Source organism: Pelophylax lessonae (assembly GCF_965119305.1).
Source record: "Pelophylax lessonae genome assembly, chromosome: 9".
NCBI lineage: Eukaryota > Metazoa > Chordata > Amphibia > Anura > Ranidae > Pelophylax > Pelophylax lessonae.
The window spans coordinates 254,509,891-254,533,229 of NC_138776.1; the positions used below are offsets into that span (position 1 = coordinate 254,509,891).

Here is a 23,339-nt window from a genome sequence, read left to right on the forward strand (position 1 = left end):
ATTTGGGGGCTCGCACGGGATCCTCTTTGCCACTCCAGCCCTGAGAAAACCCCCCTATGAGCCAATTCCAACACAGACCTGGCTGGAGAGGTGAGGAGGATTCTGGGAGGTCACATTACATCACTCTTATCTCTATTAATAAAACACAGAGCTGACCGGAGAGGTGAGGAGGATTCTGGGAGGTCACGTGACATCACTCTTATCTCTATTAATAAAACACAGAGCTGACCGGAGAGGTGAGGAGGATTCTGGGAGGTCACATGACATCACTCTTATCTCTATTAATAAAACACAGAGCTGACTGGAGAGGTGAGGAGGATTCTGGGAGATCACATGACATCACTCTTATCTCTATTAATAAAACACAGAGCTGACCGGAGAGGTGAGGAGGATTCTGGGAGGTCACATGACATCACTCTCATCTCTATTAATAAAACACAGACCTGACCGGAGAGGAGGCACCGGCCTTGCCGCATTCTACAGTAAGCTGTCCCTCAGACTGTGAATAGTTAGTAGTTTGAGTATCCCACTCATCCCTTCTCCTATCCAAGTACTCAATAAAACCACAAAAATACCAACATCCCCTGAATTAATTATTGACCGAGCCAAGAACTTTTCAAAGCTGTTATCTGCTGTCCGTTGCTAAAGGTAACCCAGGGGAATCAAGAAAGTGTAATTCTCAGCAGTCCTCTAGTGGGCAGTGCTACATTTGGGGGCTCGCACGGGATCCTCTTTGCCACTCCAGCCCTGAGAAAACCCCCCTATGAGCCAATTCCAACACAGACCTAGCTGGAGAGGTGAGGAGGATTCTGGGAGGTCACATTACATCACTCTTATCTCTATTAATAAAACACAGACCTGACTGGAGAGGTGAGGAGGATTCTGGGAGGTCACATGACATCACTCTTATCTCTATTAATAAAACACAGACCTGACCGGAGAGGTGAGGAGGATTCTGGGAGGTCACATGACATGACATCACTTTCATACTCTTATCCTAGGATTATGGACCCATAAAGAAGGAAACCGGTGAGTGGCCACCTTGCTTGCTGATATCTGAGAAAAACAATGACAAGAAGATTCTAGAAGTCACCCAGAAGATCATTGAGTTGCTGACAGGAGAGGTGAGCGGTGCCGGGAATTCTGGGACATTATCCAGTAACAGACAAGGGATGTGTCTGGATGGTGACTGTATCATTGTGTGTGTCAGGTTCCTATAAGGTGTCAGGATGTCACTGTCTATTTCTCCATGGAGGAGTGGGAGTATTTAGAAGGACACAAGGATCTCTACAAGGACGTCATGATGGAGAATCAGCCGCCCCTCACATCACCGGGTAAGAGGAGACTTTATTGTAAAGGAGAGAGCAGTACGGAGGATCCACCTAGATCCCCCATCCTCTGATAAACACATAGAAACAATGTATTCAGTCAGTGTGTGTGTTTCCTACAGATGGATCCAGTAATGGGAACCCACCAGAGAGATGTCCCCGTCCTCTGTATTCCCGGGACTCCACACAGGAAGATCAGGAGATCCCTCAGGAAGATGTCAACGTCCTGCATGACTATTCTGTAGGTGAAACAAATGATCTTACAGAGGTGATCATTGGATTTCTATGTAGAGTATTCATTTGAAATGTCCTGTTTGTGTTATCCAGGGTGATGGCCTGATTGCTGTTAAGGTTGAAGTGAAGGAAGAAGCGGAAGATTTGTATGCGGCGGGTGATGAGCTGCACAAGGAGGAGGACGTTCCTCCAGAGATCAGCACAGGTGAGCAATAAACACTAAATCTAGAAAAGAGTTCCAGAATCTCCTTGTCCAGTCACTACAACAATGTCATTGTCCCCAACCAAATTCTACCTTTTGGTGGTATTTGATCACCTGTGCGATTTTTTGATCATGCGCTATAAACAAAAAAAGAGCGACAATTTTGCAAAAATAACAATATTTTTCACATTTTTTTATATGAAATTCCCCCCCAAAAAAATTTAAAAATACAAATTTTTTAACATTTTTGGCCAATTTGTTTTCTGCTACCTATGTTTGGTAAAATAAATCACAATAAGCGTATTTTGATTGGTTTGCGCAAAAGTTATTGCTTTTACTAACTAAGGGAAAGATTTTTGTCATTTTTGTTGTTTTTTTTTTTAACGAGTAATGGCGGCGATCTGCAATTTTTTTTTTTTTTTGTGGGACTGCGACATTGCGGCGGACAGATCGGACCCTTGACTGACATTTTTGACACTTTTGGGGGTACCAGTGACATTACTACAGTAATCAGTGCTTGTATATATGCACTGTTACTGTAAAAATGACACTAGCAGGGAAGGGGTTAACTTTATTGGAGAGGGAGGGGTTAAGTGTGTCCTAGGGGCGTGCTTCTAACTGTGCAGGGGTGTGGCTTTGCATGTAACAGCAGAGATCTACAGTCCTACATAGCAGGATCGTATGATCTCTGCTGTTACACAGGGAGGAATGACAGGCGGCTTTGTTTACATTAGCCGCCTGCCTTTCTCCCTTCACAGCGGACGATCGCGAGTGACCGGCGGACATTGGGTCCGCCGGTCACTCGCACGGAGGTGTCCGGGAACGAGCGGGAGCGCGCCTCCGGTGGTGCACTCGCCCCCTATTGGCTCACAAGCTAGTGACTTACCGATACGTCACTTTGCCTGGCCAGGGCTGACCGCCGCAGTTTATGTACTTGCAGCGATTGTAAGCGGTTAAAATACAGAGTAAAAAAAATAAAATAATATCAAGCTGTTTTAAATTGTCATAAAAATATATTTTATAACCAAATCTTTTATATAACTTGGCAATAGCATGGTGTGGGCAGATTTCTGCCAGTCTTAGGCTGTGTCACACCCCTCTAGAATTTTTATGAAAGACCGCTGATGGTTCACGAGAACATTTTGCCGGATGGTTACCACCTAATTTTGTTTTCAGTGTTGTCCTCAATGCTCGCTGACAGTCAAGACTCTAAGTGCGCATTGATACCCAATGACTCTTCGGTGGTTCCTGCTCTGTGAACTCAGATGGAGGCACAGGGAGTAGTGCAGAGCAGGAGGTGAAGGAAGGGACTTCCAATGACAGCGCTGATCACAGGCTGTGGGAGGTTGCATGGAGCTCGAGCACATGGCTGGATAAAGAGTTGAGATCCAATGATGATTCCGTATATAGCAGCAGTGATGTGTGCGTGTGGGGGGCCGAAGTATTGTGTGTATAGGGCAGCAGTGGGATCCTGATGGAGGGGGCAGAGAGCTGGAGCACTGTGTGTATATGGCATGTAAAATTGATGTTAGTGGTCCGCGGGATTCAAAATTGTTATGATCCACGAGGCCTGAAAGGTTGGTGACCATTTAGAATAACAGGGAGGTGAAGCCTCCATCAATCAAGATGTAACATCCCACCCTCATTGTGTTTAGCTTGTTAGTGGACACGGAGGAGGGAGTGGGCTGTCATTTACCATTGTGTATACGCCCACATGTGTGACACTATAGTCACATGGACTGCTCAGGTGTGATAGGGAGGAAATGCTCAGCATAGAATCTCACTGAAAACTGAGCATGTGAAGAGCTGCCGCCACAGCTGCAAAATCCCTAGCTGAATTGGGGACATGGACAGAAGGGGGAGCTAGAGAGCAGCAGGCTCAACCAGGATTTTTGCAGAATACAGAAAACAAATCTCATAGTGAATGAGGGAGTATGAACAGCATGTAATACACCATTTACTGATAGTTTTTTATGATGTGGGTTTAGAGACACTTTTAAGTCCAAAAATCTCAAAACACTTTCGTTCCTACAGATGGGTCCGACTTCAGAACTACATTTCCCTTCATCTATACATCCTGCGATTCGATTGATGACAAAATCACCCAAGGTCCTCAAGCTGGGAGGTTTCTGTCCCCAAGCGCTAATCCATGGTGTCTCAATGCCCCCAGTCTTTCGAATTTCGTTGATCATTTCACCAGAGACTCCAGAGCACGTCAGAGTGGAAACGTTGGCCGAGATGTGAGCATTACCCCATCAAACTTTAACACCAGGTCTCACTTTCCACCCAAACCATCCTTTTTCTTAAGCGACTTTGGACATCTTACTTTGGACCCAAAAACGCACCAGACTGGCCAAGAAGAGACCATCACCCATTCCAGGTGCAACATCAGGAATCATGGTTCAACTAGACAACTAAAGATGTCCAAGGAAGCGAAGAATGTTGCAGTTGAATCCAAGATGCGCCAGATCAGCCAAGTTGCCCAAGAGGAGACCATTGTTCCCTCAAACATCAACAGCAGGCATCGAAATTCGTCTAGACCAACCGACTCCTTGAAGGACGTAGAACATTTTTCCGACAATGCCAAAGAGCACCAGACATGTCTGGAAACGGATCTTCCTGCCCACCTGGGCAAAAAACGCTTTACATGCGAGGAGTGCGGTAAGTCGTTAACCCGAAAGGAGAACCTGGTTTCTCACAAGCGCATTCACTCGGGGGAGAAACCTTTTCCGTGCGCTGAATGCGGCAAGGCGTTTAAGAAGAGTTCACACCTTTTAAAACACCGGCAGATCCACACGGGGGAGAAGCCCTACTGCTGCTCTGAATGCGGCAAAAGCTTTGCCTGGAAGGGCGACTTCGTCGTCCACCAGCGTATACACACAGGGCTGAAGCCATATGTCTGTACAGAGTGCGGGAAGGGGTTTTCCATCAAGTCGTATTTGGTGAAGCACCTGAGAACACACACAGGAGAGCGTCCTTATACATGCCCCGATTGCGGGAAGTCCTTTGGTTCTCGGTCCAACGTCTTGCTACATCGGAAGGTCCATTCGGGGCAGAAGCCATTTACCTGTTTGGAGTGCGGCAAGAACTTCACCTGGAAGTCCGAGCTGTTGAGCCACCAACGGGTTCACACCGGTGAGAAGCCATACACTTGCCCCGAGTGCGGGAAAAGTTTCTCCAGTCAGTCATATTATACCAAGCACCTCAGAATCCACACTGGCGAAAAGCCTTACCCATGCACAGAGTGCGGTAAATGCTTCTATACTAGCTCCAACCTTTCCATTCATCAGAGGAGTCACACAGGGCTGAAGCCATACACCTGCGAGGACTGCGGACAGACTTTTACCTGGAAGGCCGACTTGGTGAAACATCGGAGGTGGCACACGGGCGAGAAGCCTTTCCAGTGTCCGGAGTGTAAGATAGGTTTTACCACAAAGATAGAACTGAACGACCATTGGAAAATCCATACAGGGGAAAAGCCGTATTCGTGTGCGGAGTGTGGGAAGGCCTTCATCCAGATGGGCCGCCTACTCAGGCACCAGCTGAAACATGCCAAGGTTGAAGCATAAACAGACCGAGTTACCCAAAACCGATATTCAACACACTGTCTTCTTATATCTCCAATAGCAACATTTCACCACCAGATTTCCTGACCCTCCCCACTGGGGAGTCCTATTCCTCCTACAGCATTCTTCAGAAGGTATAAAAAGGGTACATTTTTACAATATCTATGGGGCATCTTTGTTGTAGCTACTGCTGGTGGATGGAGCTGGGAACGTCCTAGACCAGGGGTTTCCTAACTTTCTAGACAAAGGGCCAGGTTATTTTCCTTCAGACGCTAGGAGGGCTGGACTTTGGTCAGTAGATGAAAATGCCCCGAAGTCAGTGGGAGTAAACAATGCATCAGGTTTGACTGTTAGTGGGGGGTAAATAAATTACATGGTGACTTTGGTCAGTAGGAGATAAAATCGTGTCCCATTATTGGTATTGTTGGGAGAAATAGTACCAATTGTAGGTATCAGTGGGAGAAATACAGCCCCATCCCCAGTGTCAGTTGGAGGATTGGTGTCAGTGGAAGGAATAGAGCCCAGTCGCTGGTGTCACTGAAAGGAATAGTGCCCCATCTTTGGTGTCAGTGGGAGGAATATTGTCCAATCGCTGGTGTCAGTGGGGGGAGTAGTGCCCCATTGTTGATCTCAATGGGAAGAATAGTGCCCTATTGTCGGTGTCAGTGGGAGGAATAGTACCCCATCTTTGGTTTCAGTTGGATAAATAGTGCCCCATCGCTGGTGTCAGTGGGGGGAATAGTGCCCCTTCGCTGGTGTCAATGGGAGGAATAGTGCCCCATCGCTGGTGTCAGTGGGGGGAATAGTGCCCCATCGCTGGTGTCAGTGGGGGGGAATAGTGCCTCATTGTTGGTGTCAGTGGGAGGAATAGTGCCCCATCATTGGTGTCAGTGGGAGGAATAGTGCCCCATCGCTGGTGTCAGTGGGAGGAGTAGTGCCCCATCGCTGGTGTCAGTGGGGGGAATAGTGCCCCATTGTCGGTGTCAGTGGAAGGAATAGTACCCCATCTTTAGTGTCAGTGGGAGGAATAGTGCCCAAAGGGCCGCAGTTTGGAGACCACTGTCTTAGATCTATCAGATAGGATTCGAGATTTCCAGCCAGTTGCCGGCTCCATTGACCTTCCACAGTCGTTATGAAGAGACTTAACTCCACTTGGGGTCATAATTTAATTCACATTTGAGTTGAACAAGAAGTTTTGGAGTAGCTAACGCTTTAAAGTCTAAATCTAAAGGTAATATAAGGGAAATATAAGCACTACATGAAAGTAGGAATGTGAAAATATAGAGGTATCATCTAGACTAGACCATAGGTTCAGCACATACATTACAATCTTATTATACAATCTCCTTTAGCTCTACCAGCAGCTGGATAGAAGGTGTGCCTGATTGGATTGAATGATTGAAGAGATTAGATAGGTCCTCAGTAACTGGGTAGAATAGGGGCCTTCCTAATTAAATTCAGATTGATTGAATAGATTAAATAGGTCCTCAGCAACTGGGTAGAATAGAGGTGTGCCTGATCGGATTGGGATTGATTGAAGAGCTTAGATAGGTCTTTAGCAACTGGGTATACTAGGGGTGTGCCTGATCAGGTTTCGGATTGATTGAATAGATTAGGTAGGTCCCCATATTATAAAGTTTTGGGAAAGAGATTGTATAGTCAGATTGTAACATGTTTGATCACCCTTAGACCAGTAATGCAAGTCGGAAACCAATATGGCTCTTACATGAGTTAGTAGGATGGACTGACCCTCACATGAGTCAGAGGCTTGACTTGCGTTCTTGTGATTCAAAGGCCAAATTGACCTTTGCCTGAGTCAGAACCTGGACTGGCCCCTGTGTGAGTCAGAGGCCAGTCTGGCCCCTACATTAGCAGCTGAACTGGCCCTCGCCTTAGAGGCCAAATTGGCCCTCAAGTCAGAGCGGAGCAGCCCCTGTATGAGTCAGAAGTCAAACTGGCCGCATGTATGAGTCAGAAGTCAAACTGGCCCCATGTGTGAGTCAGAAGCCAGACTGGCCCCATGTATGAGCCAGCACCAAGACTGGCCCCATGTGTGAGTCAGCAGCCAGACTGCACCCATGTATGAGTCAGAAGTCAAACTGGCCCCATGTATGAGTCAGAAGCCAGACTGGAGCCATGTATGAGTCAGAAGCCAGACTGGCCCCATGTGTGTCAGCATCCAGACTGGCCCCATGTGTGAGTCAGCAGCCAGACTGGCCCCATGTGTGAGTCAGCAGCCAGACTGGCCCCATGTAGGAGTCAGAAGGCAAAGTGGCCCCATGTAGGAGTCAGAAGGCAAACTGGCCCCTTGCATGAGTCAGAAGTCAAACTGGCCCCCTGCATGAGTCAGAAGTCAAACTGGCCTCATGTATGAGTCAGAAGCCAGACTGGCCCCATGTATAAGTCAGACGCCAGACTGGCCCCATGTGTGAGTCAGATGCCAGACTGGCCCCATGTGTGAGTCAGATGCGAGACTGGCCCCATGTGTGAGTCAGATGCCAGACTGGCCCCATGTGTGAGTCAGATGCCAGACTGGCCCCATGTGTGAGTCAGAAGCCAGACTAGCCCGATGTATGAGTCAGAAGCCAGAGTCAGAGGCGAGACTGTTCCTTATGTAAGTCCTCCAAATTGGCCCTTGCATAAGTCAGAAGTCAGACTATCAGCTGTGTGAGTCATGAGCTGGACTGGCCCTACGTGAGTCAGAGGTTGAACCGGTCCTCATGTTAGAGGTTGGAGTGGCCCTCACATTATTTAGTAGCCCATTTGATCCTAAGTCAGTGAGAAGCTAAAGTAATCAGAATACCCCAAACATAGAGAATAAAATGGTGGGTGTTTTATTTTATACCACACAGTATTTGTGCAGAGTTTTTTTTCAAATCCTAAGTAAGTCAGAAGCCAGAGTACGTACTACCGGCGTGAATCAAAAGCTGAGCTGGTCCTCACATTAGCCAGAAGTAAAACTTAAGGTAACGGATGCCTTAAAGTGAAAGAACTTTACCGACAACATTAGTCTGAGCTCCATGGAAGTCTTAGGGAATGAAAACAAACTTGTGGAGTATGCAGAATGCAGTCACCTCCACGTCCTCCCAACCCCCTCCTTCCCACCCCTATATAACTGCACTTAGTCCCTGAACAGGCTCTTGTTGTAGAATTCTAAACCGAACAACAGACTGGGTGGAGCTCAGGATCTGGAAACATTTCTGTAAATGTATTGTATTGGGATTTTCTGTGATAGGCCAACACAAAGTGGCACATAATTGTGAAGTGGAAGGAAAATGATAAATGGTTTTCAAATTCTTTTACAAATAAATATGTGAAAAGTGTGACATGCATTTGTATTCAGCCCCGTTTACTCTGATACCCCTAACTAAAATCTAGTGGAACCAATTGCCTTCAAAAATCACCTAATTAGTAAATAGAGTCCACTTGTGTGTAATTTAATCTCAGTATAAATACAGCTGTTCTGCGAAGCCCTCAGAGGTTTGTTAGAGAAACTCAGTGAACAAACAGCCTCATGAAGGCCAATGAACACACCAGACAGGTCAGGGATAAGGTTGTGGAGAAGGTTAAAGCCATAAAAAAATATCCCAAGCTTTGAACCTCTCACGGAGCGCTGTTCAATCCATCATGGAAAAATGGAAAGAGTATGGCACAACTGCAAACCTACCAAGACATGGCCGTCCACCTAAACTGACAGGCCGGGCAAGGAGAGCATTCATCAGAGAATCAGCCAAGAGGCCCATGGTAACTCTGGAGGAGCTGCAGAGATCCACAGCTCAGGTGGGAGAATCTGTCCACAGGACAATGATTAGTTGTGCGCTCCACAAATCTGCCCGTTATGGAAGAATGGTAAGAAGAAAGCCATTGCTGAAAGAAAGCCATAAGAAGTCCTGTTTTCAGTTTGTGAGAAGCCATGTGGTGGACACAGCAAGCATGTGGAAGAAGGTGCTTGTCAGGTCACCTGTGGGCAGGTGACAACTGCTGCGGATGGACAGGGAACGTGAGCCCAAGATTCCCCAGGGCGTGGAGTCTAAGGCCCAGCAGGTGTTCACCAGAGCCTCTAGTGGTGAGGATGGACTTGGCTGCAGCTGGGCCCAGGTCGCGGTCCCTGGGATCCCCCGGGTCACGCTCCATAGGGAGAGAGGGCAAGCAGCCACTCAGGACACAAGGGATAATGATGGGTAAGCCGAGTTCGGGGCAACAGGCAGACGAGGGTACCCAAGGGACAGGCCGAAGGTCAGGGTAACAGGCAAACAGGAATAGTCAGAGACAAGCCGAAGTCGGTACACAGAAAGGTAGATCATGCACACGGCAGACAGAACAAGAACTAACAAACACTGTTGAACAGCAAAGCAGACCTGCAGTGCGCTGGTTAATATAGACTTCCTGGAATGGCCTGGGGTGGAGCCAAACAGGGAGGAGAGATGATAAAAGCAGCCAGAAGGAAGAGTCTGGCCTCTAATGCAGACATGAGGATAAGGTAAGCTGCCAGACACTATTGCATGTCCATGACAGTGCTCTGGTCAAATGAGACCAAAATTGAACTTTTTGGCCTAAAAGCAAAACACTACGTGTGGCGGAAAACCAACAATGCACGTCACCCTGCACACACCATCCCCACCGTGAAACATGGTGGTGGCAGCATCATGTTGTGGGGATGCTTTTCTTCATCAGGGACAGGAAGGCTGGTCAGAGTTGATTGGAAGATGGATGGAGCCAAATACAAAGGCAACCTTAGAAGAAAACCTGTTGGAGCCTGCAAAATATTTGAGACTGGGGCAGAGGTTCACCTTCCCACAGGACAACGACCCCAAACATACAACCAGAGCAATTTGTAAGACATTTTGAAAACTCTTTATCATTTATCTTTCACTTTACATTTATGTTCCACTGTGTTTGCTCTATCACATAAAATCCCAATAAAATTCATTTACGTTTTTGGTTGTAAGATGACAAAACGTGGAACAATTCAAGCGGTATGAATACTTTTTCAAGGCATTGTATGACCAGTCAGAAAATAGGCGATTTAGGTGGCTGACATGGACAACAGAGTGAAAATGTAGGAACGATGTCGTCTTCAACGCAGTGTCCCTTGAAGGGAGCGAGAGGCACCATCCACTGTAGCTTCACCATTGTTACTAACGTTGGGCACAAATGTTTGCTTAAATAATGTACCATATATATGCAATTTATTTGTCTAGTGAAGGCACTATGTATTGAATAAAGTTTTTAAGGAAACACAATTTTTTTGGACTTTTACTACTAGAAAAATACACATTTAGCAGCCACGTTTTTTTATAACAATTCCTACATAATCAAGACAAGAAATGATAAAATGAAGAAAAAGGAAGACAAAGAAAAGACCAAGGTAATTACACTCTATTCCAACAACTGGAAAAACCTAGGGGTAGCAAGAACAGGGAATGCTATGGTGTGGAGATTGAAGTACAGAATGGTAGACAGAAGAGTATTTGAGTCTTGGTAGTGGGCAGGCAGAAGAGAAGTCAAGTCCAGATAGGGGACTTGGCAGGCAGAAGAGTAGTCAGGTCCAGGCAGGGAACTTGGCTCAGAAGACTGGTCCGGTTCAGGCAGGGATTTTGGAAGGCAGAAACATGGTCAGGTTCAGGCAGGAGACTTGGCAGGCAGAAGAGTGGTCAAGTCCAGGCAAAGGTCTTGGCAGGCAGAAGAGTAGTCAGGTTCAGGCAGGGGTCTTAGCCTTCAGAATAGTGGTCGGATCCAGGCAGGGGTTTTGGCAGGCAGAAGAGTAGTCAGGTCCAGGCAGGGGTCTTGGCAGGCAGAAGAGTAGTCAGGTCCAGACAGGGGACTTGGCAGGCAGAAGAGTAGTCAGGTCCGGGCAGTTGACTTGGCTCAGAAGAGTGGTCAGGTTCAGGCGGGGGACTTGGAAGGCAGAAAAGTGGTCAGGTTCAGGCAGGAGACTTGGCAGACAGAAGAGTAGTCAGGTACAGGCAGGGATCTTGGCAGGCAGAAGAGTAGTCAGATCTTGACAGACAGAAGAATAGTTAAGATCCAGGCAGAGGTCTTGGCAGACAGAAGAGTGGTCCAGCCAAGGGATGTGGCTCTGAAGAGTGGTCAGGTTCAGGCAGGGATCTTGGCAGGCAGAAGAGTGGTCAAGTTAAGGCAGGGGACTTGGAAGGCAGAAGAGTAGTCAGATCTTGACAGACAGAAGACTAGTCAGGTCCAGGCAGGGGACTTGGCTCAGAAGAGTGGTCAGGTTCAGGCAAGGATCTTGGCAGGCAGAAGAGCTGTCAGGTTAAGGCAGGGGACTTGGAAGGCAGAAAAGTGGTCAGGTTCATACAGGAGACTTGGCAGGCAGAAGAGAAGTCAGGTCCAGGCAGGGGTCTTAATTGGCAGGCAGAAGAGTAGTCAGATCTTGACAGACAGAAGAGTCGTGAGATCAAGGCAGAGGTCTTGGCAGGCAGGAGAGTAGTCAGGTCCAGCCAAGGGACTTGGAAGGCAGAAGAGTAGTCAGGTCAAGGCAGGAGTCTTGGCCCGCAAAATAGTGGTCAGATCCAGGAAGGGGTCTTGGCATGCAGAAGAGTAGTCAGATCTTGTCCGACAGAAGAGTAGTGAGATCCAGGCAGGGGTCTTGGCAGGCAGAAGAGTAGTCAGGTCCAGCCAAGGGACTTGGAAGGCAGAAGAGTAGTCAGGTCAAGGCAGGAGTCTTGGCCCGCAAAATAGTGGTCAGATCCAGGAAGGGGTCTTGGTAGGCAGAAGAGTAGTCAGATCTTGTCCGACAGAAGAGTAGTGAGATCCAGGCAGGGGTCTTGGCAGGCAGAAGAGTAGTCAGGTCCAGCCAAGGGACTTGGATGGCAGAAGAGTAGTCAAGTTCCGGCAGAGGACTTGGCAGGCAGAAGAGTGGTCAGGTTCAGAAAAGGAACTTGGTTTAGAATGGTGGCCAGGTCCAGGTAGGGTGTTTGGTTCACAAGAGTGGTCAGGTCCAGGCAGGGGTATTGGCAGGCAGAATAGTAATCAGGCCCAGGCAGGGGACTTGGTAAGCAGAAGAGTGTTCAGGCAGGGGTCTTGGCAGGCAGCAGAGTGGTCAGGGATTTTGGCAGGCAGAGGAATAGTCAGGTTTAGGCAGGGGACGTGCAAGGCAGAAGAGTGGTCAGGTCCAGGCAAAGGACTTGGTAGGCAGGAGGGGTCAGGTCCAGGCAGGAGACTTGGCAGGCAGAAGAGTAATCAAGTCTAGGCAGGGATCTTGACAGGCAAAGGTGTAGTCAGGTTCAGGCAGGGGCCTTGATGGGCAGAAGAGTGGTCAGGTTCAGGCAAGAGCCTTGACAGGCAGAAGAGTGGTTAGGTCTAGGCAGGGGTCTTGGTAGGCAGAAGAGTGGTTAGATCTAGGCAGGGATTTTGGCAGGCAGAGGAGTAGTCAGGCTCACGCAGGGGACTTGCAAGAGAGAAGTGTGGTCAGGTCCAGGCAAGGGTCTTGGCAGACAGAAGAGTGGTTACGTCCAGGCAAAGTACTTGGCAGGCAGGAGGGGTCAGGTCCAGGCAGGGGATTTTTGCAGGAAGAAGTGTAGTCAGATCTAGGCAGGGATCTTGACAGGCAAAGGAGTAGTAAGGTTCAGGCAGGGGCCTTGGTGGGCAGAAGAGTGACCAGGTTCAGGCAGGGGCCTTGATGGGCAGAAGAGTGGTCAAGTCTAGACAGGGATCTTGGGAGGCAGAAGAGTAGTCAAGTCTAGACAGGGATCTTGGGAGGCAGAAGAGTAGTTAGGTCAAGGCAGGAATCTTGGGAGGCAGAAGAGTAGTCAGGTCTAGGCAGGGTTCTTGGCAGGCAGAAGAGTAGACTGGGATCTTGGCAGGAAGAAGAGTAGTCAGGTATGGCAGGGGTCCTGGTAGGCAGAAGAGTAGTCAGGTCTAGGCAGGAGTCTTGGCAGGCAGAAGAGTAGTCAGGCTCAGGCAGGGGACCTGGTAGGCAGAGGAGTAGTCAGATTTAGACAGGGGTCTTGGCAGGAAGAAGAGTAGTTGGTTCCAGGTAGGGGACTTGGCAAGCAGAAGAGTAGTTAGGCCCAGGCAAGGGACCTGGTAGGCAGAAGAGTGGTCAGGCAGGTGGAATTAATTTCTTCTGTCTATCCCCCCAATGATCAGACTGCAACATTGAACCTTTGTAGCAAGTCAGAAGGGGAGTGGCTGCACCAGGGGCTGATCTGTGTCAGACATTTGGAACTGCACAGGCATCAGATTTTACACGAGTGTGTCATCTATGAGCTGCAATCTCATTCCAGGAAGTAGATGGTGACTCTAGATGACGCATGAACAAAGATGGCTCCGTCCTTCTGGAGAGAAAAGCAGATGACGGCATTGTCGGGGGAAAGTACTTTGATTCCCGTGAGGGGTAACAAATACCAGGAACACTAACACATTACTTAGAATGCAATATATCTGGTGACAGGTCCACTTTAAGACGGATGCAGAGCTAAAACAAAGAATGGCTGTGAGGTGAGAAGGAGCGCTATGGGAGCAAACATTAAGGTCTCCACTTCCAGCAATAGGGTGACAACGCCCCAGGGTAAGGATCGCTCAGATCGCCTTAAACATTCCTCATCTGAAAAGACCGTTCTTAGCTTTCATTCACACTAGTGGAAAAGGGGCGGTAAACCCCTGGGGTTGAGCCATGTTTTTACCGCCCCCTCCCACAACCACTTCCCCTTTAGCTGCAGACGCATACAGGCGTGTACACATACCGTGATCGGAATTATACCACCATGTTGGTTTTGCTGGGCGTAGCGCCTGCCATGGACGCCCCCACGAATGCGCCTATGTGTTATTGATGCGTTTTGCACGCATTTGCGTTGAGTTCAATAACACTTTCCAGATGCCTACTCTGCTTTCATTTTCTATTGTATAGAACTCTACACGTCGGATCCTTTTTTTTTTTTTTTTTTTTACAAAAGGGCAACTTTCCCTTACCAAAGATGGCCACTGATGACTCTAGTGGCAGATCATGTGATGGAACCTTCAACACCAGAGGCCAAACAGCAGACACTCATTGTAGAGCTTCTATTAGCAGTGTCGTAAGGGACAGATCACCCTCGGTCTCCGAGAAGATGGCTGTCAGCAAAGTGCTGATCGGTGCTCTTTAACCAAAAGCATGGGAATATTTCCTGCTGCAAGGGGGACACACACGATTACCCATCATTCCTTGCCACCTCCTGCTGACATCCACCCCCTGAAGCTCAGCTGCTGACTTCCTCCATCCAGAGGTGGGTGATCTCTCTATAGGCAGCATTGGGGGGGAGACCTGGGGGGTTAGGTGGAGGGGAGTTGGGTGGAGGTCACTCCTTAGAAGGGTGACCCTGAGGTCCATCAGACAGGTTACAGCGCAGATCTCGGGGTCACTGGCTCAGCTTCGCAGAATTTCTGCCGGTTTGGTCACTTTTCACATTTATGGTTGTGTTTTGGCATTTTATCTGTTGATCATCTTTATATGTGGAATCCTTCATCCCACGTATGTACTGCTGAGGCTTTCTCCACGTTGCAGTTTGTTTTGATAAAATGAGTTTTAAGATATGAGTTTTGGTCTCATTTTAAATATTAAAGTGTGTGTGTGAGTACAGGGCTCAAAATTTCAAGTCATGAGCTACTAGCCAGGCCTTAAGAGTTACTCGCCACTTGTTGTCCCACCCAAACCCTACCCTGCTCCGCCCCTTAACACGCCCACAAGCGTGCCGCCTTTCAATGCAGAGTGACCACAGCATACCCCCTTTCAATGCAGAGTGACCACAGCGTGTCCCCTTTCAATGCAGAGTGACCACAGCATACCCCCTTTCAATGCAGAGTGACCACAGCGTGTCCCCTTTCAATGCAGAGTGACCACAGTGTGCCCCCTTTCAATGCAGAGTGACCACAGCGTGCCCCCTTTCAATGCAGAGTGACCACAGCGTGCCCCCTTTCAATGCAGAGTGACCACAGCGTGTTCCCTTACAATGCAGAGTGACCACAGCGTGTTCCCTTACAATGCAGAGTGACCACAGCGTGTTCCCTTACAATGCAGAGTGACCACAGTGTGCCCCCTTAAATGCACAGTGACCACAGCGTGCCCCCTTAAATGCAGAGTGACCACAGTGTGCCCCCTTTCAATGCAGAGTGACCACAGCGTGCCCCCTTACAATGCAGAGTAAGGTGACACGCTGTGGTCACTCTGCATTGTAAGGTGACACGCAGCGTGCCCCCTTAAATGCAGAGTGACCACAGTGTGCCCCCTTTCAATGCAGAGTGACCACAGTGTGCCCCCTTTCAATGCAGAGTGACCACAGTGTGCCCCCTTTCAATGCAGAGTGACCACAGCGTGCCCCCTTACAATGCAGAGTGACAACAGCGTGTCCCCTTACAATGCAGAGTGCCCACAGCGTGCAGAGAGACCAGCGTGCACTTACCTGATGCAGCGGCGGCTTCTCCTCAATCCTCCGCATCTCCCGAGTCCTCCTCCTCCTCCTTGGTCATTTTAAATATTAAAGTGTGTGAGTACAGGGCTCAAAATTTCAAGTCATGAGCTACTAGCCAGGCCTTAAGAGTTACTCGCCACTTGTTGTCCCACCCAAACCCTACCCTGCTCCGCCCCTTAACACGCCCACAAGCGTGCCGCCTTTCAATGCAGAGTGACCACAGCATACCCCCTTTCAATGCAGAGTGACCACAGCGTGTCCCCTTTCAATGCAGAGTGACCACAGTGTGCCCCCTTTCAATGCAGAGTGACCACAGCGTGCCCCCTTTCAATGCAGAGTGACCACAGCGTGCCCCCTTACAATGCAGAGTGACCACAGCGTGTTCCCTTACAATGCAGAGTGACCACAGCGTGTTCCCTTACAATGCAGAGTGACCGCAGCGTGTCCCCTTACAATGCAGAGTGACCACAGCGTGTTCCCTTACAATGCAGAGTGACCACAGCGTGTCCCCTTACAATGCAGAGTGACCGCAGCGTGTCCCCTTACAATGCAGAGTGACCACAGTGTGCCCCCTTAAATGCACAGTGACCACAGCGTGCCCCCTTAAATGCAGAGTGACCACAGTGTGCCCCCTTTCAATGCAGAGTGACCACAGCGTGCCCCCTTACAATGCAGAGTAAGGTGACACGCTGTGGTCACTCTGCATTGTAAGGTGACACGCAGCGTGCCCCCTTAAATGCAGAGTGACCACAGTGTGCCCCCTTTCAATGCAGAGTGACCACAGTGTGCCCCCTTTCAATGCAGAGTGACCACAGTGTGTCTCCTTACAATGCAGAGTGACCACAGCGTGTCACCTTACAATGCAGAGTGACCACAGCGTGCCCCCTTACAATGCAGAGTTCCCACAGCGTGCCCCCTTAAATGCAGAGTTCCCACAGCGTGCCCCCTTAAATGCAGAGTGACCACAGTGTGCCCCCTTTCAATGCAGAGTGACCACAGTGTGCCCCCTTTCAATGCAGAGTGACCACAGCGTGCCCCCTTACAATGCAGAGTGACCACAGCGTGCCCCCTTACAATGCAGAGTGACCACAGCGTGCCCCCTTACAATGCAGAGTGACAACAGCGTGTCCCCTTACAATGCAGAGTGCCCACAGCGTGCAGAGAGACCAGCGTGCACTTACCTGATGCAGCGGCGGCTTCTCCTCAATCCTCCTTATCTCCCGAGTCCTCCTCCTCCTCCTTGGCCAATGGCAATTGTTCGCCTTTCGGCCAATCAGGAAACGGGTCTCGGACCTGCTTCCTGATTGGCCAGGAGGAGGATCCGTGTGACAATAGCGAATATTCATTTGCTATTTTCACACAATGGGTGGGCTCAGGGCACACTGTTCTGCGCCCCGGGTCCACCCTTTTCTGAAGCCAACGCACCGGCCGCCACTGATGCTCGCGCTGCGAGACTGTGAGGGGCGGGGACAGAGAGGAGCTGTACGAAAGAATGCAGGCTGTGCTGTGTACGGCGGCGGCAGGCACTAGTACATTCCCCATACAGCACAGCCCTTACTCGTCATCCTCATCATTCCACTCGCAAAATGCTAGCAGGCGAGTAGAATTTTTGACTGTGTGTATAATATATATATATATATATATATATATATATATATATATATATATATATATATATATATATATATAATGTGTGTGTGTGTGTGTATATAAATATATATATATATATATATATATATATATATATATATATATATATATATATATAGATAGATAGATAGATATAATCAAACATAAACCACATCAACAACAATACTAAATCTAAAGGTAAACCAAAAAATATTCAATTATTCAAACAAATATTGCGCATAGAAAAGGGGAAAAAAATGTAATAATGTACCCCCCAAAAAAAAATTTAGTTTTTAATCGAGTTTGTAAAACATTTTTGTTACAGTTATCTCTCTCTCGCTCTCTCCCTCCCTCCCCCTCTCCCTCTCTCCCTCCCCCCCCTCAATCTCCCTCCCTCTTCCTTCCTCTCGCTCTCCCTCTCCCCCTACCTCCCCCTCTCCCTCTCTCCCTCCCCCCCCCCTCAATCTCCCTCCCTCTTCCTTCCTCTCGCTCTTCCTCTCCCTCTCCTTCTCCCTCTCCCTCTCCCCCTCCCTCTCTCCCTCCCCCCCCTCAATCTCCCTCTCTCTCCCTCTTCCTTCCTCTCGTTCTCCCTCTCCCACTCCCTCTCCCTCCCTCTCTCCCTCCCCCCCCTCAATCTCCCTCTCCCTCCCTCTTCCTTCCTCTCGCTCTCCCTCACCCCCTCCCTCTCCCTCCCTCAATCTCCCCCTCCCTCCCTCTTCCTTCCTCTCGCTCTCCCTCTCCCTCCCTCCCTCTCTCCCCCTCCCTACCCCCCTCTCCCTCCCCCTCCCTCTCCCCCTTCCCCCCCCTCAATCTCCCTCTCCCTCCCTCTTCCTTCCTTAGGTATAAATAATATACCTAAAAACAGAAATCTACAAGCTAGGACCAGAAGAAAATATAAAAGCAATTAATTAACTGCATTTTTCTGGTCTTGTTGTTTGTGTGTTTTTCATGATTTATTTATTTTTTTTGTCAAATTGTCTTGTTATATTTATTTATATATATATATATATATATATATATATATATATATATATATCACATCCACAACAATACTAAATTATAAAGATAAACCTAAAATTATTCAATTATTCAAACAAACATTGCACATAGAAAGGGGGAATAAATGTAGTAATATACCCAAAAACAAAAAAAGAAAATCTACATGCTAGGACCAGAAATAATATAAAAGCAATTAATTAACTGAATTTTTTTGGTCCTTTTTAGACCCCGTTCAGACAGGGGCGACACGACTTGGTGGGGCGACCTGTGCACCGCGACCTCGGCGCGACTTGCACAGACTTCATATCATTGAAGTCAATGCAAGTCGCCTCCAGGTCGCCCCAAAGTAGTACAGGACCCTTTTTCTAAGTCGGAGCGACTTCTGTCGCTCCTATTAGAATGGGTCCTGTGCTAATCAATGGCGAGCGACCCACCGCGACTTGTCAGGCGACCAAGTCGCCTGACAAGTCGCGCTAGTGTGAATGGGGTCTTAATTGAGTTTGTAGAATTTGTTTGTTACAGTTATCTCTCTCCCTCTCCCCCTCTCTATCTATCAATCTACAGTATCGATCTATCGATCTATTGATCTATCTATTATATACATAAAGAAACAAAAATCACAACCAGGACAATACTAAATCTAAAAGTAAACCAAAAAAATTAAATTTATTCAAACAAATACTGCACATAAAAAAGGGGAAAAATGTAATAATATACCCCAAAACAAACAAAAAATAATCTACAAGCTAGGACCAGAAATAATATAAAAGCAATTAATTAACTGAAAATTTCTGGTCCTTTTGTTTGTGTGTTTTTTATGAATATTTTTTTCAAAAATGTTTTTTCAAGTTTGTAGAATTTGTTTTTGTTACAGTTATCTCTCTCCCTCTATCTATCTATCTACCGTATCTATCTACCGTATCTATCTACCGTATCTATCTATCTATCTATCGTATCTATCTATGTCTGTTCTATCTATCTGTCTATGTATTATATACATAAAGAAACAAAAATCACAACCACGACAATACTAAATCTAAAAGTAAACCAAAAATTGTTCAATTATTCAAACAAATATTGCACATAAAAAGGGGGAAAATGTAATAATATACCTAAAAACGAAAATAAATCTACAAACTAGGATCAGAAAAAATATCAAATCAATTAATTCACTGAGATTTTCTGGTCTTTTTCTTTGTGTGTTTTTCATAATTTTTTTTCAGATCTCTTTTTTTTTGAGTTTGTAGAATTTTTTTTGTTATATTTATGTGTGTGCGTAACAAAATCACAACAAAGAGAAACTGATCAGTATTTCGGCATTTTGAGTTTTTTTATTGTACATATCCATCCATATGTACATCTTTATTCCATTGTACATCCATCCATATGTATTGTCCATCCGTCCATCCATCCATCCATCCATCCATCCATTGTATTGTACATCCATCCATTGTATTATACAACCATCCATATGTACATTTTTATTGTACATATCCATCCATATTGTACATATCCATCCATATCCATATTGTTTATCTTTATATGAGAACTATAAGCACGTCCTCTACTGGCCATCTGTATGTGAGGGAAAGTGCTTAGCATTACTACATAGATACACTTAAGCCGGTCATACATTATACAGCATTATTGTACAATTTTCCTTTAGATTTACTAAAACCATCTAATATGAGGCTAAACCTAAACACTTTCAAATTTGTATGCAATCAGGCAGGCCCTTGCACTACTGTTGTGGAAATTTTATTAGGACCAGTGTGGCATTTTTCAGTTTTATTTAGATTGTCATTATGGCCCCTGTGGTCGGTTTGCTTGCAATACGCTGATTAGAGCATGTACGGGCGAACCGGCATTGAGGAAAGACTACTGGCAGTGAGAACCTTCCCTTAGATGGGTAGAGGCATTCGCTCTACATAGACCTCTCCGCCGGTGAACACTCCATGCGCTATGCGCGGGTCTGTTTGCTGTTATAGATCTATGTGTATTGCGGTGCGGAGTCAATATCGTTTTGATATCTGTCTGCCTTCATGAAGGGATACACGCTCATGTCTTTCTACTGTGCCTTATCACCATAGTGGAAACAGCATGGCTCTTTCCCTGCAGATAGCCTCACGTCTATGGGAACAGTAGTATAATCCTATTAGGCATTGTTCTCTGAGCTTTGCTGAATAGGATTCACACCAGTAGTAGTGGTGGGAATACATGCACGAGTTTGATCAGAGCAAGGTTCATGGTTCTACAAGCTGGTTTCCTTGTGTAGTGTTAGGCGGGAAGCAGTGCACTCTATTCTGCCCATTCACGATCGCGTACCCCCCCCCCTTTCTATTGTATATTTGAATGTATACAAGTGTTTCATTGGCTGATTCTATGTGAGTAACTTGTGTCATGTGACTGTACATTTGGAACTGAATGGCTGATATAGTATTAAAGCCATCACTTACTGTTGATTGTCCCTTTGTCTCATCATAAATAAACAGAACTCCCTGGCTAAGACCCCGTTCACACTGGGGCGACGCTACTTGCCGGGGCGACCTCACAGGTCGCGGTGCGCAGCTCGCACCGCGACCCTCGGAGCGTCCGGCACGGACATCATATCATTGAAGTCAATGCAGGTCGCTCCAGGTCGCCCCAAAGAAGCTCCGGACCCTTTTTCTAAGTCGGAGCGACTTGTGTCGCATCTATTAGAACGGGTCCACAGCTACTCTATGACAGACGACCTACGGCGACCTGTCAGGCGACCAGGTCGCCTGACAGGTCGCCCCAGTGTGAACGGAGTCTTAGGCAGGACATTCTTGTGAGCATCCAATGTGATAGCAGCCTTTGTGTCTGTATTACTGGGTAGACACGTTCGCTCTACATAGACATCTCTGCCGGTGAACACTCCATGTGCTATGCGCGGGTCTGTTTGCCAGTATAGATCTATGTGTATTGCAGTGCGGAGTCAATATTTTGATACACGCTCATGTCTTTCTACTGTGCCTGATCACCATAGTGGAAACACCATGGCTCTTTCCCTGCAGATAGCCTCACGTCTATGGGAACAGTAGTATAATCCTATTAGGCATTGCTCTCTGAGCTTTGCTGAATGGGATTCACACCAGTAGTAGTGGTGGGAATGCATGCACGAGTTTGATCAGAGCAAGGTTCATGGTTCTACAAGCTGGCTTCATTGTGTAGTGTTAGGCGGGAAGCCGCGCATTCTATTCTGCTCATTCACGATCGCGTACTCCCCCCCTTTTCTATTGTATATTTGAATGTATACCAGTGTGTCATTGGCTGATTCTATGTGAGTAACTTGTGTCACGTGACTGTACATTTGGAACTGATTGGCTGATGTAGTATTATAGCCATCACTTCCTTTTGATTGTCCCTTTTTCTCATCATAAATAAACAGAGCTCCCGGGCTAAGGCTGGACATTCTTGTGAGCATCCAAAGTGATAGCAGCCTTTGTGTCTGTATTACTGGGTACTGCTGAGCACGCTCCATTACCTTATACAAAAGAACTGAGGACTGTGCTTTTTAGGACAACGGGATTGATTGTGCTTGGCGTATAGTAATATTCAATAGTGCACTTATTAGCACAACTGAGTTATTTGTGCATCAATCGTATATTCATTTCTAAGACATTACATAGCTGAAGGTAATTCTAAAGGAAATGAAAGCTGGCCATACATTATACAATTTTCCTATTCAGTTTTGCTGGGATCCAGGCAGTGGGATCAGGGAAAGGGTTGGAGGAGGGTTGGTCTGAATCAAATATTAAGACTACAAACTGCTTCCCTCCCCAGAATTCCACCATCAGCACCTGAGCCTGCAGTATGGACGAGGACAAGAGAAGCATAAATGAGAGAATCATTAAACTCACCTTGAAGATTCTCTACCTGCTGACCGGAGAGGTGAGGAGGATTCTGGGAGGTCACATGACATCACTATTATCTCTATTAATAAATCAGAGCTGACTAGAGAGGTGAGGAGGATTCTGGGAGGTTACATGACATCACTCTTATCTCTATTAATAAAACACAAACCTGACCGGAGAGGTGAGGAGGATTCTGGGAGGTCACATGACATCACTCTCATCTCTATTAATAAAACACAGACCTGACCGGAGAGGTAAGGAGGATTCTGGGAGGTCACATGACATCACTCTTATCTCTATTAATAAAACAAACCTGACCGGAGAGGTGAGGAGGATTCTGGGAGGTCACATGACATAACTCTTATCTCTATTAATAAAACAAACCTGACCGGAGAGGTGAGGAGGATTCTGGGAGGTCACATGACATCACTCTCATCTCTATTAATAAAACACAGACCTGACCGGAGAGGTGAGGAGGATTCGAAGATAGTTGATCATGCTTCTGTGTGATATCTTTTTTTCATTATATTATGTAGAATTATGGACCCATACATAAGTCTGGTGAAGCCCAACCTCCCTCCCTGACACCCGAGAGAAGCAATGACAAGAAAATTTTGGAAGTCACCAGTGAGATCATTGATCTGCTGACAGGAAAGGTAAGCGGTGCCGGGAATTCTGGGACATTATCCAGTAACAGACAAGGGATGTGTCTGGATGGTGACTGTATCATTGTGTGTGTCAGGTTCCTATAAGGTGTCAGGATGTCACTGTCTATTTCTCTATGGAGGAGTGGGAATATATAGAAGGACACAAGGATCTCTACAAGGACGTCATGAAGGAGAATCAGCCGTCCCTCACATCCCCGGGTAAGAGGAGACTTTATTGTAAAGGAGAGAGCAGTACGGAGGGTCCACCTAGACCCCACATCATCTGATAAACACATAGAAACAATGTATTCAGTCAGTGTGTGTGTTTCCTACAGATGGATCCAGTAATGGGAACCCACCAGAGAGATGTCCCCGTCCTCTGTATTCAGGGGACTCCACACAGGAAGATCAGGAGATCCCTCACCATCATCAGGTAGATGGATCCAGTAATGG

At 47.1% G+C, this 23,339-nt stretch overlaps 1 protein-coding gene and 1 long non-coding RNA gene across 2 annotated transcripts in view; both read left to right on the forward strand.

Annotated features, from left to right (window-relative positions):
* Positions 1-23,339, forward strand: part of LOC309564374 (uncharacterized protein) — a 350,413-nt gene that overhangs the window by 278,117 nt on the left and 48,957 nt on the right. Inside the window, exons 7-10 of the mRNA XM_082269001.1 lie at positions 1,211-1,334; positions 1,451-1,569; positions 1,656-1,767; positions 3,799-5,327. Coding sequence (XP_082125127.1) covers positions 1,211-1,334; positions 1,451-1,569; positions 1,656-1,767; positions 3,799-5,327 — 1,884 coding nt within the window. The remainder of the gene's footprint in view (positions 1-1,210; positions 1,335-1,450; positions 1,570-1,655; positions 1,768-3,798; positions 5,328-23,339) is intronic.
* Positions 14,393-22,913, forward strand: LOC309563025. Its single transcript, XR_014225686.1, has 3 exons — positions 14,393-14,554; positions 22,169-22,276; positions 22,776-22,913. It is a non-coding gene; the product is annotated as an uncharacterized lncRNA (long non-coding RNA).